General features: G+C 38.5%; 1 protein-coding gene across 9 annotated transcripts in view; it reads left to right on the top strand.

The window, feature by feature from the left end:
• TXNRD1 (thioredoxin reductase 1) overlaps window positions 1-14,107 on the top strand; it is a 120,715-nt gene that overhangs the window by 70,224 nt on the left and 36,384 nt on the right. For 5 of the 9 annotated variants that reach the window (XM_055328402.1, XM_055328406.1, XM_055328407.1 and 2 more), the window contains 3 exons: window positions 6,476-6,598; window positions 8,331-8,403; window positions 10,209-10,328. In XM_055328402.1, coding sequence (XP_055184377.1) covers window positions 6,476-6,598; window positions 8,331-8,403; window positions 10,209-10,328 — 316 coding nt within the window. Of the gene's footprint in view, window positions 1-3,427; window positions 3,553-4,980; window positions 5,316-6,475; window positions 6,599-8,330; window positions 8,404-10,208; window positions 10,329-14,107 lie in introns of those variants that run through there. The other 4 variants (XM_055328401.1, XM_055328403.1, XM_055328404.1 and 1 more) reach the window with 2 other exon arrangements.

Raw genomic sequence — 14,107 nt, 5'->3', positions numbered from 1 at the left:
ATGTAGCCATCCCTTCCCCTTTTTCATGTCTTGAAGGAATGCTAACCCTTCTGGTGTCTACCACTCTTAGATTTATTTAGCAGTCAGGGAAATACCATTTACTCTCGCTGATCCTCACTTTAGCTTGTCTCTCCCAACCACATTTCTTGGGTTTTCCAGAGATTTGACATTCTTGGTAGCAAGAAGATCCTGCCTCCCTTTTTTACTCATCCCCAGGTGGTTCTGTTAGGTGCCCTGTATCATTCTTTACAGGGAGTATTGGAGACTTGACTAAAACAATAGAAGATGTACAGGTTTAGGGGGAAGGTAATTTTGGGGGCCTTCTCTAAAGTTACAGCTTTTAACATACAAATCATGGTGTGACCCCTTGTTTGTATTTCTGCTGGTTATTGTGACACCTCAGTTGCCTCATCTCTTTGAAATTAAAGTGACTGCTTACTTGGAAGAAAAAAAAGAATAGACAAATAGATAATTATGGAGATAGGTATGAGCCCAACTGCAGATCTGGTATTTTCCCAGTAATATAATTAGAGTGGCTTAAATTTCACAGGTTCAATAAACTCAGTTGAATTTTAGGAGAATATTATGGGAAAAAAATGTATTTATTCATGAGAGACATAGAGGCAGAGACATAGGGAAAGGGAGAAGCAGGCTCCATGCACTTGATCATGGGACTCTGGGATCATGCCCTGAGCCAAAGGCAGACGCTGAACCACTGAGCCACCCAGGTGTCCCTATGGAAAAAAATTTTAATTAGAACTTTATTGTGTAACGATCACTTTTCTGATTAAAGCACCTGGCATCTCGGTGTCCATTGAAAGATGAATGGATAATGAAGATGTGGTATATGTATACAATGGAATATTACTCAGCCATTAGAAATGACGAATACCCACCATTTGCTTCATTGTGGAGGGACCTGGATGGAGAGTATTATGCTGAGTGAAATAGTCAATCGGAAAAGGACATTTTATGGTCTCATTCATTTGGGGAATATAAAAATTAGTGAAAGGGAATAAAGGGAAAGGAGAGAAAATGAGTGAAAATATCAGTGAGGGTGACAAAATATGAGAGACACCTAACTCTGGGAAATGAACAAAGGGTAGTGGAAGGGGAGGTGGGTGGGGGTTGGGGTGACTGGGTGATGGGCACTGAGGGGGGCACTTGGCGGGATGAGCATTGGGTGTTATGCTATATGTTGGCAAGTTGAACTCCAATAAAAAAAATTAAAAAAAAAAAAAGCACCTGGCATCAAATCCTGACTAACCATTCTAGTTAGAGGCTTTGGACAAATTATTGAACATGTAAACCTTAGGTTTTTGACTTGCTAAGTGGGAATGATATCTCTATTATGTTTACATAATATGTCTATGATGTTTAAGTATAAAGTTAGAAAATCTCTGTGACAAGTATAGTAACTCTTGAACAATGAGGGAGTTAGGGACACCATCCCCCCTGCACAGTTAAAAATTTAGGTATAACTTTTGACTCCCCCTAAACTTAATAGCTTACTGTTGACCAGAAGCCTTACCATTAGCATAAAGAGTTAGTTAAAACATGTTAAATGTATTATGTACTGTATTCTTACAATAAAGGAAGCTAGAGAAAAAAGATTATAAGGAATGGGGTGCTTTGGGTGGCTCAGTCATTAAGTGTCTGACTCTTCATTTCAGCTCAGGTCATGATCTCAGGGTTGTGGGATCAAGCCCTATGTCAAGCTTGTGCCCAGTGCTGACTACTCAAAATTCTCTTCATTCCTTCACCCTTTCCCTCCCCCTCTGCACCTCCCCCTTCTCTCTTTCACATGTGTGCCCTCTCTCAAATCAATGAAATTTTTAAAAACTGACAAGAGAAAATACACTTAAAATACTATATTGAAAACAATCTGTATAAGCGGACTGCATTTCAAACCCTTGATGTTCAAGGGTCAACTGTTCTTTGAAATATGAGTTACTGGGCATGGTATAGTGAGAAAAGCAAGAGTTTGTAATCACTTACTCTTGGGTTCAGTTTTTGATTCATGGCAAGTTCATCCCCAAGGATCTCTATATTGTCACTTAGGAGATGGGAATGATGTTTGCTTGGATGACTGTTGTGAGGATTAAATGGGATAATATATATAAAGCATCTAGGACTGTGTCTGGCCTGTTGTGATCATGCATGTTAGTGCCTCAATCTCACGGTCAGAAATTCTGCGTTGCCATCTCCTTCAGTGGTGACATCTCTGTTATGGTTCATTCACTCTACGTCAGGATAGGACTTCATCATGCATTTGCCTTTGTTTTGAGGAGTCCATTACCAAGCTATTGAAATTGGCACTTGCTAACTTACTCAGTTGTTTGAGTGCTCTCTGTACCAGACACTGCTCTAACACTGCTCTAGGCACTGGGGGAAACATGGTGGACCATCTCTTACGCACTTTATATTTCACTGAGTGTGTATTGGTGTCCTATTGCTGCTGTAAGAATTTACCAAATGTTTACTGGCTTAAAACAACAGAAATTTATTATCTTATAGTTCTAGTGGTTGAAAGTTAAATCTGTTTCTCTGGGCTAAAATGAAGATGTCAGCAGGGCTGCTTCTGCTGAGGCTCTGGAGGGAGAATCTGTTTTCTTTCCTCTTTCAGGTTTTGATGGCTACCTGTATTCCTTGATTCCCCATCTCTTCCTCCATTTTCAAAGCTGCCAGTGCAACTTCTTAAATCTGTCTTCACATTTACTACTGTAGTGAAGTCTCCCTCTGCTGCTTCATGTGAGGATATGCTATGTTAATGGAGTGACAAGAAACAATAAGAGAACTTTAGGGGAGATCTAATGGAAGAAACGGGCATTTTGTTGGAGTCTTAGAATGTTGGTAAAAGAACCCTTCCCTTCAGCCCCTAAAGGATTGCTTTAGAAAGAATAGTGTGTTTGTGTACATTGAATAAAAATAATTTAGCGTCGAGGTTTATGTGCTGTTCTTGTACTCTTATCAGGAATTGATGGGAAGAGGTGAGGTGCGGTGCAAGGGACATCTTTTAAACACTCCAGGAGCTTTTTGACCACACAGATTTCCTTTTGTTTAGGAAGGGGAGAGTTAGTAACCTAAAGAGATTTTTCCTACTAGCCATTCTGCCGATATGCATTATTTTACTTAAAGCCTGCAGGTTGGTGAAGTACAGGGGTGTGTTAACTTCATTTTACAAAATGAGAAAACAGACTCTTAAGAATTAAGTGATTAGCTTATTTCACTGAGCTTAGAAAGTAGTAGAGCAAGTATTTTAACCCAGGTGAGTCCAACACCAGAGCTAGTGTATAATGGTAAAACTAGTACACATCTGTGCCCAGTGGCTATGAGTCCTGTTTGGGGGGAAGGGGGATAAAGATTATTCTAATTTTAAAGAAATCTGGCACACTTGAATTACTTTCTATATGTTGTGCCTTTTCAGAGGTGAGTCTGGAGCAGTGTTTCACTTAGAAGTGGGATGGACGGGCAGAAGCTTTCCTGAGAGACAGATGGAAGAAATGGAAGGATATCCAGTAACTAAGGCAGACAGACACCTCCTGGTGTAAGGTGTTGTATAATTACACTTAAGACCTAAAGCAGTGGATCTCAAAGTGTGGTCTGAATTTCTCTGGTGGCCTCCTGAGGCCCGAAGAGGAAGGCCTTGAAAGTCAGAATTATTTCCGTAATACTAAGATGCTTTTGTGTTATAATCCTTTCTCAATTTTCTGGAATTTTCCAGACAAGTAATGCTGTAATGGATTGACTGCAGAAAGGATATGAACTGTCTTTTATTAAGATAGACATTAAAAAGAGTTACAAAGGTATAAAATAATGCCACCCTTCTCACTAATCAAAAGATTATTAATAAGGTATGTTTAACAGTAGTACTTAAGGTATTTAATATTTATTTAAGATTTTATTTATTTATTCATGAGAGATACAGAGAGAGGGACAGAGACATAGGTGGAGGGAGAAGCAGGCTCCCCCTGGGGAGCCCAATGTGGGACTCAATCCCAGGACTTCGGGATCATACGCTGAGCCAAAGGCAGATGCTCAACCACTGAGCCACTCAGGCATCCTGATATTTAATATTTTAAGATATTTTAATATTTTCTTAGTTTTAATTTTTAATCTACTAAAATTGATAAATAAGTCTCACACTAACCAAAGCTCTTTGGAGTCCTAACTAATTTAAGGTTGTAATTTAAGGATCCTGAGACTAAAAAGTTTGAGAACTGTTCTTTATCAGTTACTATGGTCAGTGGCCACTATTTCTAGCACTCATAATTGGAGAATGGGGGGGGGTATTTTTCTCATCCTCTCTATAGCCATCAGTGTGCTCCTTCTACTGTCTATCGTATTTATATTTCAGGTGGGAAACCACTTAATTTGGACCTTATTGACACCAATTTCAGTTTTAAGTTGGATTAAAATTTTAAAGCACCATGTTCTGGGGTCAGTGGAATGCTTTAGGTGCCTGTGTCTTACTCATTTTACTTGTACAGAGTGAAGTGTTCAAGCTCACGCAGCTTTCTTTGTAAAATCTGTATACTAGTTAATATAATTTGACTTCCAACTTGAACCATAAGAATCAGGTGTGATCCAGAATTTCAGTGCAGAACAGATTACGCTCTGGTGGAGGGAGTAAGTGGTTTTTCAGTATGACAGTGCATTTTCTTTCCTTTGTTCTAGTGGATATGTTGGGAGGAAGTGGTTATGAAATGGGTAATTGCCATTTAGACAGCCAATGACTGTTCTGGCACTGTCTGTGTCATGTACTTGCAGATAAAATTGAGGCTGAAATTTAGAATGGTTATACTTTGTTTTTCCAGAAGAACATCTAGCTGCATTTATTAATTCCTCTAAGCCAGCAAGTCAGCCAGTCAACCTGTGCTCTTTGAGACCAACAAGAGAGTAATGCTTGCTATCTGAAGCTTATATTGATCCTTTAATCTAAATGGCTATTATTACCAAATTGTTTCCCTCCTCCCGCAGTGCCTTGTATTGGAGGAGAAGCCTCTGCCGTAATGCCAGTTGATGAATACTGGCTGTGTTTACCAGCCTCTCACGTTAGACCTTTTGTACAGATGGTCAGGGTGATGCACTCTTCTCCCCATTGTTGCTGGTTTCCACGTGTTCTCCCTTCAGTGCCCAAGCCACCAGGTGCACCTGCCACATTGCCAAGGGGCAGCCACAGTGCCGGGCCTCCTCCACCTTCCTCCACTGTACCCCCTTCCACATCCCAAGCATCCTGCTCTTCTGACCCTAAACCCTGCCTTTCACCCCCTGCAGCTGATGGTAGGCAGGAGAAAAATGTGCAGTCTGGGTTGGTAAGTTTTTTTTTTTTTTTTTTTATTATTGAGATTAAAACTTGATTTTTATAAAAATTTTTCATGCCTATTAACATTTCTAACCATTATCTCATCTTAGCACAGATTTTTGTTTTAATAAAAGCTAATTAAATATATCATCAAAACAGTCTTCCAAACTAATACGAAATGTATATAAAAGCTAGGAATAAAATGGTTTTTTAAATTAAAAGTACATAACATTTATATGCCTTGTTATGTGTCAGGTACATGGAAACTAAATTTTAAATAAAATACCAGAGGCCTTGTGCATAGGTGGATTAAAGAAGTAAGCTTTAGGGGAGCCTGGCTGGCTCAGGGGGGGTCATGAGTTCAAACCCCATGTTGGATGGGAGAGATTACTTAAAAAACTAAAAATAAAATAAAATCTGTTCTTTAAAAAAAAAAGAGAGAGAGAGAGAAGCTTTACAGGGACGTGTTTGTTTATTTAGCCTCTTCCATCCTCCTTCCTTTTTTTTTTCCTTTGCGTATTTAAAATGCCTTGGAAAATTAGGGACTTTTACATTTAACTATTCATGCAGTTAAATGTCAATTAATGATTTTGTTCTGAATTTTTACCTAAACAATGTAGGAAAGTATTTGGCTGATCTGTTTCCGTTGCTATTTACCAGTCCTCTATCTTAACCTGAGACCTTAGCCCATTCATTGTGGTACCTTTGATGATAGAAAATAAAGATGCTGCTGACTGGTATTGATGATTTTACTAAAAACATATAAGATGAGTGTTTTAAAAACCTAATTTGAAACCTAGTATAATAATTCTAGGAAAAATTTACTTAATTTAAGACTAAGTTGAAAAAAATTAAAAAAAAAAATAAAAAAGACTAAGTTGATCTTGTTGGAATGTGAAGGCCTAACTTACGTAGAAGTACTATATGAACATTTCAAAGTTAGCTATCTGTGCTATAAAAAGGAATTTGAACAGCCCTAACAAAAGCAAATCACTGATCACCACTTCAGAAAGGGGTTGCACATTTTCTGTTTTGTGTGCTATAATATAATTACTATTTTTCCTTTGAAAATTCCTTTTGTTTTTCTTTAAAGAAAGGTTTTCTCACAAAACTTTTCAGATATTGCTGCTTTTAAGTTAAAGTATTTCCCCTTCCATTGTTTTTCTTTAGGCTTATCAAGAGGGCAGACTTCAAAACCTACTAAACATGAATGGCTCTGAGGATCTTCCTGAGGCCTATGACTATGACCTCATCATCATTGGAGGGGGCTCAGGAGGACTGGCAGCTGCTAAGGCAAGTTCCATGTTATCTGGGGGATGGGTAGAATAGTCCTATTCCTAACAGACTTCTGGTTCTTACTGGAATCTGGTTCTCACTGGAATTTCTTTTAGCCATTCTTGTGACATTTTGCACATTAACTTGGGCAGCACATGTGTATAAAGGAACTATTTTATAAATCATTTTTCCAGGTTGAACTGGATCTTCTTTATGAAAGTACTTCTATATAACAGAACCAGCCCCAATATTTTGGGACATGTTTTCGTTCATTTTGACTGATTTTTCAAAGATAATCAAGGTGTTGTCTAGAAATGGCTTGAAATTAAAAATCTTTCTTTTTTAATAAATATTAATATGAACTTTTCACTTCAGTGATTTTCAATATTCACAAGCCCTCTACCCCAAGAGAAAAGTGGAGAGCAATTCGAATTCTTAAACTTAATCATTAAAAATGTTTGCTTCCTTTGTATGTGAAGAGAACTAAGAAATAACTACCAACTCTGGCCTGGGGGTAAGAGGGTAGAAGATGTGTATATATAAGAGAGGTTAAGGAGTAACCTTAAGAGAGATTACTTAAAAACTAAAAAAAATTAGGGCTCCTGGCCCTAAATTGAAATACATTTTCCATGTGTGAAGAGCTTGGGACCTGTCATCCTTCCCCAACAGTACTTTTAAAAAATGAGATGGTTATATTCCCCTAACATGTAGCTAGTGGATCAGGAAAGGTAAATTCAGGGGATCCCTGGGTGGCTCAGCAGTTTAGTGCCTGCCATTGGCTCAGGGCGTGATCCTGGAGTCCCAGGATTGAGTCCCACATCAGGCTTCCTGCGTGGAGCCTGCTTCTCCCTCTGCCTGTGTCTCTGCCACCGCCACACCCACCCACCCACCCCCCCGCCCCATGTCTATCATGAATAAATAAATAAAATCTTTAAAAAAAAAAAAAAAAGAAAGGTAGATTCAAATGAAGCTGCCCAGATAAAGATCAGGCCAGTGTCTGGCATCAAGCAATACTTTGCTGTAAATGATACAGGAATAATGCTGGATGTATTTTACTCCAGTTCTGGTGGTTTTAAAGGACACCAGACTCAACCTTTTCAAGTAACCTTTGGAGTTCTAGTTGCCAGTACACAAAGCTTATTCTCTGAGAAGTATAAAGGATACTTTGCAAAATGACCTTCTGACTGTTGTGATCACTCCCCTAAAATTGATTTGGAAACCTTCTAGATAACCATTAACTTTATCATTGGCTCCTCATGTGAAATTTTAGGAAATCTGACAAATTTAGAAGAAAAATATTTCCAATATTCTGCCGGATACTGAATTAGATAAAACTTAGAAGTACTTTAAAAAATACTTGTACGATACAGGTTGAATCAAGAGCTGTAGACTGTCATAAATCTTTTTTACTGAATACTCACTTGTTTGCTTAAAAATGACCACAGGTTTTTCAGATTATTGCTTAACATGCTTTTGTTTGAGTGAAATTCTGTAAGATTCTAGTGTTTACAGCGGACAGTTTTATAGCTGTCTCTGCATATTCTTTAAACTACCTTTATGACTGTCTGAATGTTCCTTAATTTTTATCTTGGAGTCACACTAATCATTTTGTATATGAAATTCCCAGGTAGTAATAACTGGTTATGCCTTAGGTACTATAGCTTAATAAGAAGAGTGTGGAGTTTTAATAACCCATTTCTAGTCTGTCATATTCACCTTTCCAGTTTATTTTAATACTTTTATTTTCTAGGAGGCAGCCAGATATAATAAGAAGATAATGGTCCTGGATTTTGTCACTCCAACCCCTCGTGGAACTAGATGGGGTAAGCTTTAAAATATTTTAGAGGTGAATTTGGAAGAGCAGGTTTTTCCCTGGCTCTTCCAAATTCCAAAATTGGTTTAAATGGCTCCTAAAACCCAATTAAAAATTTAAAAATTAGTGGCTTATTAACTGAAAATTTAAACATTTATCTGTGGATTTCCATTTTAAAACCAGTTCCTACATTCAACAGGAACTGGATTCAGGTATCTTAATGGATAGCCCGTGCTGCTTCCCAGTCTTGGTGAATTAAATATTCTGTGTTCATTTATCCTATAAGTATTAATTAAACACTTATTATGAACCACTGGAGATTATAGCAGTGGACTTAGTGGACATGAAGTTCGTGCCTTTGTGAAGTTTACATGCTAGTGAGGAGACAAGCAAGAACTTTATGAATTATGATAAGTTGTACTAGAAAAAATTATATGGTGGAATAGGGAGGACCTGGGTAGAGGAAAGAGTTTAACTTTGAGAAGATTATCAGAGAAGACCTCTGAAGAGGTGGCCTTTAGATAGGCCAAAAGAATTAAGAGTGAACGAACTATGCCAAAAACTGAGGAAAAACCTTTCAGGGAACTTTTCTCAGTTTTTCTTGAGAATAGAATATAAAAAGGCCCTGAGACAAGTAGGAGTCCTTCATGGTTGTAGCTTGAGTGGTACGAGCTGGAGGTAAGATTGGAGAGGAAGGCAAGTGTCAGGGTATACAAGTCCTGGTAGGTCAAGACGAGAAATTGGATCTAACTGGAGCATAGTAGGAAGCCTTTGAGACGGGGATTGATGTGATAATGTAAATCTTAACAAGATGACTTAGCTGTTCTAATTAGGAGACAAGAAACAGGAACTCTGGATAAGAGAGTGTCTGAATTTCCGATTAATCCATTCAGCAAGTACCTATTAGGTGTGAGTTTTGTGTCAGGCACTATTCTTGTGCCGGACATAGCTGTGTTCTGGGCTGTGGAGCTTCCACTCCATAGTGGCAGTCTGGAAGCATTCTCTTCAAAGGGCTTATGTTTCCTGAGCTGTGAAGTCCACTGCTGTCCTGTACACTTATGCCATTTTGTCTTCCCTCCCTGCCTGTCTACATTTTGTTCTAATGGAGACAGTCTGTTGCCATGTTCTTTAAGCTCAGAGATGCTAAATTTCTTTTTGTTTCTTTGTTTTGTTTCGGTCATGAATCCTTCTTTAAAAAATGCTCATATATCGGGATCCCTGGGTAGCGCAGCGGTTTGGTGCCTGCCTTTGGCCCGGGGCGTGATCCTGGAGACCCGGGATCAAATCCCACATCGGGCTCCCGGTGCATGGAGCCTGTTTCTCCCTCTACCTGTGTCTCTGCCTCTCTCTCTCTCTCTCTCTCTCTGTGACTATCATAAATAAATAAACAAAAATTTTTTTAAAAAATGCTCATATACACCAGATTTTGTATGTACTTCTAGTCCATCCGTGGCCAGCTTAACAACCCCTTTACCATTTAGTTCTAGTCACAGATGTGGTGCCGAGTTAGGGTTGTGGACAAAGTAAAATGTCAATTTGTGGCATCTTAATCAGCAGTTAATTTTGAATCTTTGAAGTCTGTGGAAATTGGGGAGATCTCATTTTTCTTTCGTTTTAGGATGTATCACTATGTTTGATATATAAGGCTTTCTGAGCTTAGAAATACCATGAGTCGTAGGAATAAACTTGTGTAGATAGTATTGGCTACATTAAGCAAATAAATGATGATCTTTCCTAGCATAATAATAATTATTGACCTTTTTCTCTCGAGGATTGTGAAGCTGGATATAAACTGATTTCTCAATGTTGTTGCAGGTCTCGGAGGAACATGTGTAAATGTGGGTTGCATACCTAAAAAACTGATGCACCAAGCAGCTCTGTTAGGACAAGCCCTACAGGACTCTCGGAACTATGGTTGGAGCACCGAGGAGACGGGTACGGCAGGAAAAGCTGCTTTTCCGTTTGTGCTTTTGATGGGTTTGAGCTGTGATCCTGCACTAATGCACCATCCATTTCTGTGGGACTAGAAAATGACTGGGAAGTTTTTATTGTTGACGTTTTTTATGTCTAAAATTACTGTGATTATCCTGTGTCAGGTAGCTGCATAGCTGGTATGGTAAGGACAGATACTGTACTTAGAGTGCCTTTCTGTAATAGAAAACCAGAATTTTTTAGATAAATTCTTTTTATTATTATTTTTTTAAAGTAATCTCTGTGCCCAGAGTGGAGATCAGACTCATGACCACAAGATCAAGGGTCACACTCTACTGACTGAGCTAGCCAGGTGCTTCTCAAATAAATTCTTTCTTAGGGTTTCATAAAGAGTATAAATTACATTTGCTTTCCTTGGAAATGGTTTCATTTTTCTCTCCAAAGAAATCAGTCTCATAAGCTGATAATTTGGGGGTGGGGGTGCTATTTATTTGTTGAGAAAGAGATAGTCTTTGTTGGATAAAATATTTAAAGTACCCTAGTGACCCCAGGAAAGTTGAAGAGGAATTGTTGCCTTTGGAAAGTAGATTGTATTATCTGGTTGAAGAAAAAAATGAGGCTGGCATAGCTTCATAATTAATGACATAGGTCACCATGTCCTTGAAGAGAGAAACTCCAACTGTATCTGATACAGTTATGAGATCTTATAGGGTATGGGACATTTGCTAGGGTAAATTATTTTGTAGCTTTTTCTGAATTTTAATTAAGTTTATTAAATATTGTTTTAAAAAGGCATAATAAATAAATGCTTTGAAAAATTTTGCTCCTACTCACATTAGCTATGCTTCCTTCGTTTGATGCTTTTACTTCCTGTTTAAAATCAACAGTACTTTTTTATCCAAGTTTGGAATCTTAGAAAATCAGTTACTCAAAAAATGTTTTTGTGTTGGGGTCATCTTTCTTTCCTCAGATCCTTACAAGGCTATTCTCTGTCTATGACCTTTGGGCCTTAGGCTGGTACTGAGAGTTTCATTACTTGTTTCTGAGGTGCCATGCCTTTTCTCTTGCCAACAAACAGGACAGTCACAGTGAGTCTTTTGACCTATGGAATGTGAATTTAACACATAATCTACCGATAATCCGTCCCTAATCCCATCTCTGTGCCCCTCCCCAAATTATTGTTACTCTCATGTCTGAATGTCTCCCCACTGAGTCTGCCATTAGATACACTCTTTCCCCTCCTGGAAGCCTGCTTTTAATGTACCTCTGTGAACAAGAGGTCTCCCTTCAGTTAATTATTAGACTTCTCAATAGACATTTTAAAGTGGTAAAGTTAAATAATATTGCTATTGAGTGCCCACTGTTTGCATTTGAGTCTGTCCTGGAGAGATACAGAGATGAGTAACAGCAATTGTATAGGTACACAGATTCCATAATCACTGATGTACCACTATCATCGAAGTGCAGACCATGTACCCAGGAGGCCCAGAGGTAGAATTGGTAACAGGAGTTAAGTGGCAACACACAGTCTTTGCTGGTATTCTGGGTCCCTTGAGTTAAGAGCTTCCTTCACCCCAGCCCTCCTGATATTAAAATGAGATAGCCCTTGGCACAACTTCTGACTTTGCCATTCACTGCTTGTGATGAGGATTAAGTATAGTAGTGTGGTTAAAATAGCTGCCACTCAACATACAGTTTTTATCCTTGCCTCTGGACTTGTTGCCTTTAATTCTTCCATTCATGGTTTGAATAAATTGGGTAGACTCTGCCAAGCACTTAGTTCTTTAATGTGTACAACAACATTTACAGGTACTCCAGGAAGTTGTATATTTGAACTAGTTAGTTACGCTCTTAAAAAGGACATGTAACAAGAATATTAATCTGAAAAAGTCTGGAATCTGTTGGAAAAAGTAAGATTGTTCCAAGCAAATTTTGATTTACACAGCTTTGTAATTTCCACATACTGGCATTTACAGTGAATGTGTCTGTCCCTTAAATCTAGGTAAGTAACAGGGCCAGGGAGCTATATAACTCAGTCACACAATTTTTATTCTTTCATGTAAGGATCTAATAGTCAAATTGGTATGTTGTACTAATTGATGTTAGCTTTAAGCTAATAAATTCAGTAATCAGGTGGGTGGTAAAATATTTAGTGAATCGACAGATCTTTCCAGCAGATGAATATTTCTGTATCTGTCATGTAACAATAAACATTAGCTATGCTTATTTATGTTGAATTTATTTCTGAATTGTATAATAAAGAACTAACATAGTTACTGGAGTGATAAAGAGCCACTACCAGCATAAATCCAGATCTATACCTTAAAACCAGTAAAATCTCCCTGAATTTTAATGGGATTTTAAAACTTGGCCAAATCAAAGTTGTTTGTCTTTAAAGAAATTATTTATTCAACTAAATTAACAGTTTTAATCTTGTGCTTCTTCCTCCTTTCCAGATTTAAACATTACAAATTATAATTTTCTATTTTTATACTCTCCTCTTTTATTTGCTGGCAGCACCAATCCCAAAGGGTTTGATGAAAGCCATGCCCTGTATTTAAATCCCTCTCCCTCTGCCCCTCCCTGCGTGTACACGCACACATATCCTCGCTCTCTCTCCCTTTAAAATAAATAAAGCATTAAAAAAAAAAATGAATCCTTTGAGTCAGGCACTAATGTATTAAATTTCAGTGGATAAAAAAATCAATCATTCATCCATTAATAACTTATCAATGAGGGATGCCTGGGTGGCTCAGCGGTTGAGCACCTGCCTTTGGCCCAGGCTGTGATCCTGGAGTCCCAGGTTTAAATCCTGCATCGGGCTCCCTGCGTGGAGCCTGCTTTTCTCTCTGCCTACGTCTCTCGTCTCTGCTTCTCTCTCTCTCTCTCTCTCTCTCTGTCTCTCTCTCTCTCTCATAAATAAAAATAAAATCTTTTAAAAAAATAACTTATACTCAAAAGATCTGTCATGAAAATGAGGAGTCTGAATCTTAGATTCAGGATTAATGAGCAGCTTAGCCATGGAGGAAGTGGTGAATCAAGTCTATACAACCCAAAGGCCAGCCTCTGGAACTGGGAATAACAACACAAAAATTGGTCTGTGGGACCTGAAAGAGCAAACTGTCAATACTGAATTCACATAATCATAGAATGTTAGACTTGAGATCAGTGAAAACAAACAGCGGCTACAGAAGCCACTGTGGTTGCAATGCTGAGAGGGTGAGGTGCTGGGAGGCAGGACTGGGGGACACTGAGGGAGCCCTGCCAACCTGCCCATCTGGCCTTCATCTAGCAACACTAGAAAAAGGGGCAAGATTCACTCCTGCTTTGTCCCCAAGGAATGAACAGAATAATGAGTGTAACTCAACCCCTGTGCCAATCATCTAGCTATAAAAATTACCAACATTTTGCCAATCTCATTTCATATACCCCCGTTTTTTTTTTACTAGAATATTTAGGATTTTATTTATTTGAGAGAGCACTTGTACATGTGCACAGGGGAAGGGGCAGAAAGGGAGAGGGAGAAGGAGAAGCAGATTCCCCACTGAGCATGGAGCTCAATCCCAGGACCCCACGATCATGACCTGAGCCAAAGTCAGACCTTTGAGCTTCCTAGGCATCCTTTTACTAGAATATGTTAAGTAAACCCTAAGCATTTTACTGGTGATGTGGTTGGCTATTACAGTGGTTTGGGAATGACCCAAGGGCCAGTGATGCTAAATATCCTTCACTATATATAGTTCCTTCCAATTAGAAGGTATCCAGTCCAACATGCCAATAAT

Source organism: Nyctereutes procyonoides, unplaced genomic scaffold (assembly GCF_905146905.1).
Source record: "Nyctereutes procyonoides isolate TBG_1078 unplaced genomic scaffold, NYPRO_anot_genome, whole genome shotgun sequence".
NCBI classification, from domain to species: Eukaryota; Metazoa; Chordata; class Mammalia; order Carnivora; family Canidae; genus Nyctereutes; species Nyctereutes procyonoides.
The sequence above is the reverse complement of the archived record's forward strand: the minus strand, read 5'-3'. Positions and strand labels throughout refer to the sequence as shown.